Source organism: Etheostoma spectabile, chromosome 21 (assembly GCF_008692095.1).
Source record: "Etheostoma spectabile isolate EspeVRDwgs_2016 chromosome 21, UIUC_Espe_1.0, whole genome shotgun sequence".
In the NCBI taxonomy this organism is placed as follows: domain Eukaryota; kingdom Metazoa; phylum Chordata; class Actinopteri; order Perciformes; family Percidae; genus Etheostoma; species Etheostoma spectabile.
Genome location: NC_045753.1, coordinates 7649023 through 7650101, shown reverse-complemented (window position 1 = coordinate 7650101; position 1079 = coordinate 7649023). Strand labels below are relative to the sequence as shown.

General features: G+C 42.5%; 1 protein-coding gene across 4 annotated transcripts in view; it reads right to left on the bottom strand.

Annotated features, from left to right (window-relative positions):
• xrcc6 (X-ray repair complementing defective repair in Chinese hamster cells 6) overlaps window positions 1-1079 on the bottom strand; it is a 16439-nt gene that overhangs the window by 1039 nt on the left and 14321 nt on the right. For all 4 annotated transcript variants that reach the window (XM_032501632.1, XM_032501633.1, XM_032501635.1 and 1 more), the window contains exons 11-12: window positions 467-567; window positions 243-359 (exon numbers count right to left, since the gene is read on the bottom strand). In XM_032501632.1, the coding sequence (XP_032357523.1) occupies window positions 243-359; window positions 467-567 (218 nt within the window). The remainder of the gene's footprint in view (window positions 1-242; window positions 360-466; window positions 568-1079) is intronic.

Below are 1079 nucleotides of genomic sequence, written 5' to 3'. Positions count from 1 at the left end.
TCATATCAGAAACAAGGAAATTAATTTGGCAACGTACGTGGGTTATGTCAACCCGGTCTTACTGCCGCTTGGTCATTGGCTCTCAGCGTCATAATGACAGAAAGTCTGGCACGTCAAAATTGCAAGTTGAACTGAATTCACAGTGATTGGTTGAATTGGTGTGAATTGTTGCGACCGCAACATTGCGAATTCCTGGAGAGACTGAATTTTGCTTTGTTTCTGTTTAAGACTCCAGCTCTGACCTGTTTTGCGTTTGGCAGGTGGTTTGCTGTCAGGATTGTAGTTAAAAGGGTAAACCAGATCTTTAAACTCCTCAACCAAAGGACCCAGGCGGGCGTCAATCTCGTCCACCTTTGGCACTGAGACAGAGACAGGTACAGAACGTGTGAGACGAAGGAACAAGAAGTGGTTGTACCGGCCACAAGAGGAACCAGGATCTCTGAATGTTTGTTTGTCTGCATCTTACTGATGAGGTCCTCCATGTCCTCGGGAGCCATCATATCCAGAGCCAAGGCCTCCAGGTTCCTGTAATGCTGCTGGATGACTGGATTCTCAAAAGCATCACTCCTATGTTACGTGACATAACAAAGAATGAAAACATGTTACAGAAAGAAACCATGTGAAGGACTTTGTTATGAGCAGACATCACAAAAGTGTTCATACATAGGGCTGGGTACCTAATTTGATACTTTCAAATTAGCACCGACCGAATTGCCTCTAAAGTATTGAAAAATGCCTTGTCATTCAAAACCCAATATCAATACCTATATCATCAGCATTAGTTAGCCAATCAGCATGCAACATGCTTTTACCAAGATCTAGAAATGTCTGTGATTGGCTGTCTAACGTTACACGTCATAGAGACACACAGGAAAAACTCTACGTTACACAAGTATGGTTCACGTACTAGGAGCTGAAAAAGAAATCCAAAGATTTGTGGCGTAAAGTGTAATGTTGTGATTTCTGTGTTGAAAACCTCTTCAGATACACTTGAAAATATATGATTCTCGCCTAAATTTTTACCCCCTAAAAAGTGCTGTAGTTTCCACATGCTTTGGCCCTCTGTGATGACCCTGAGG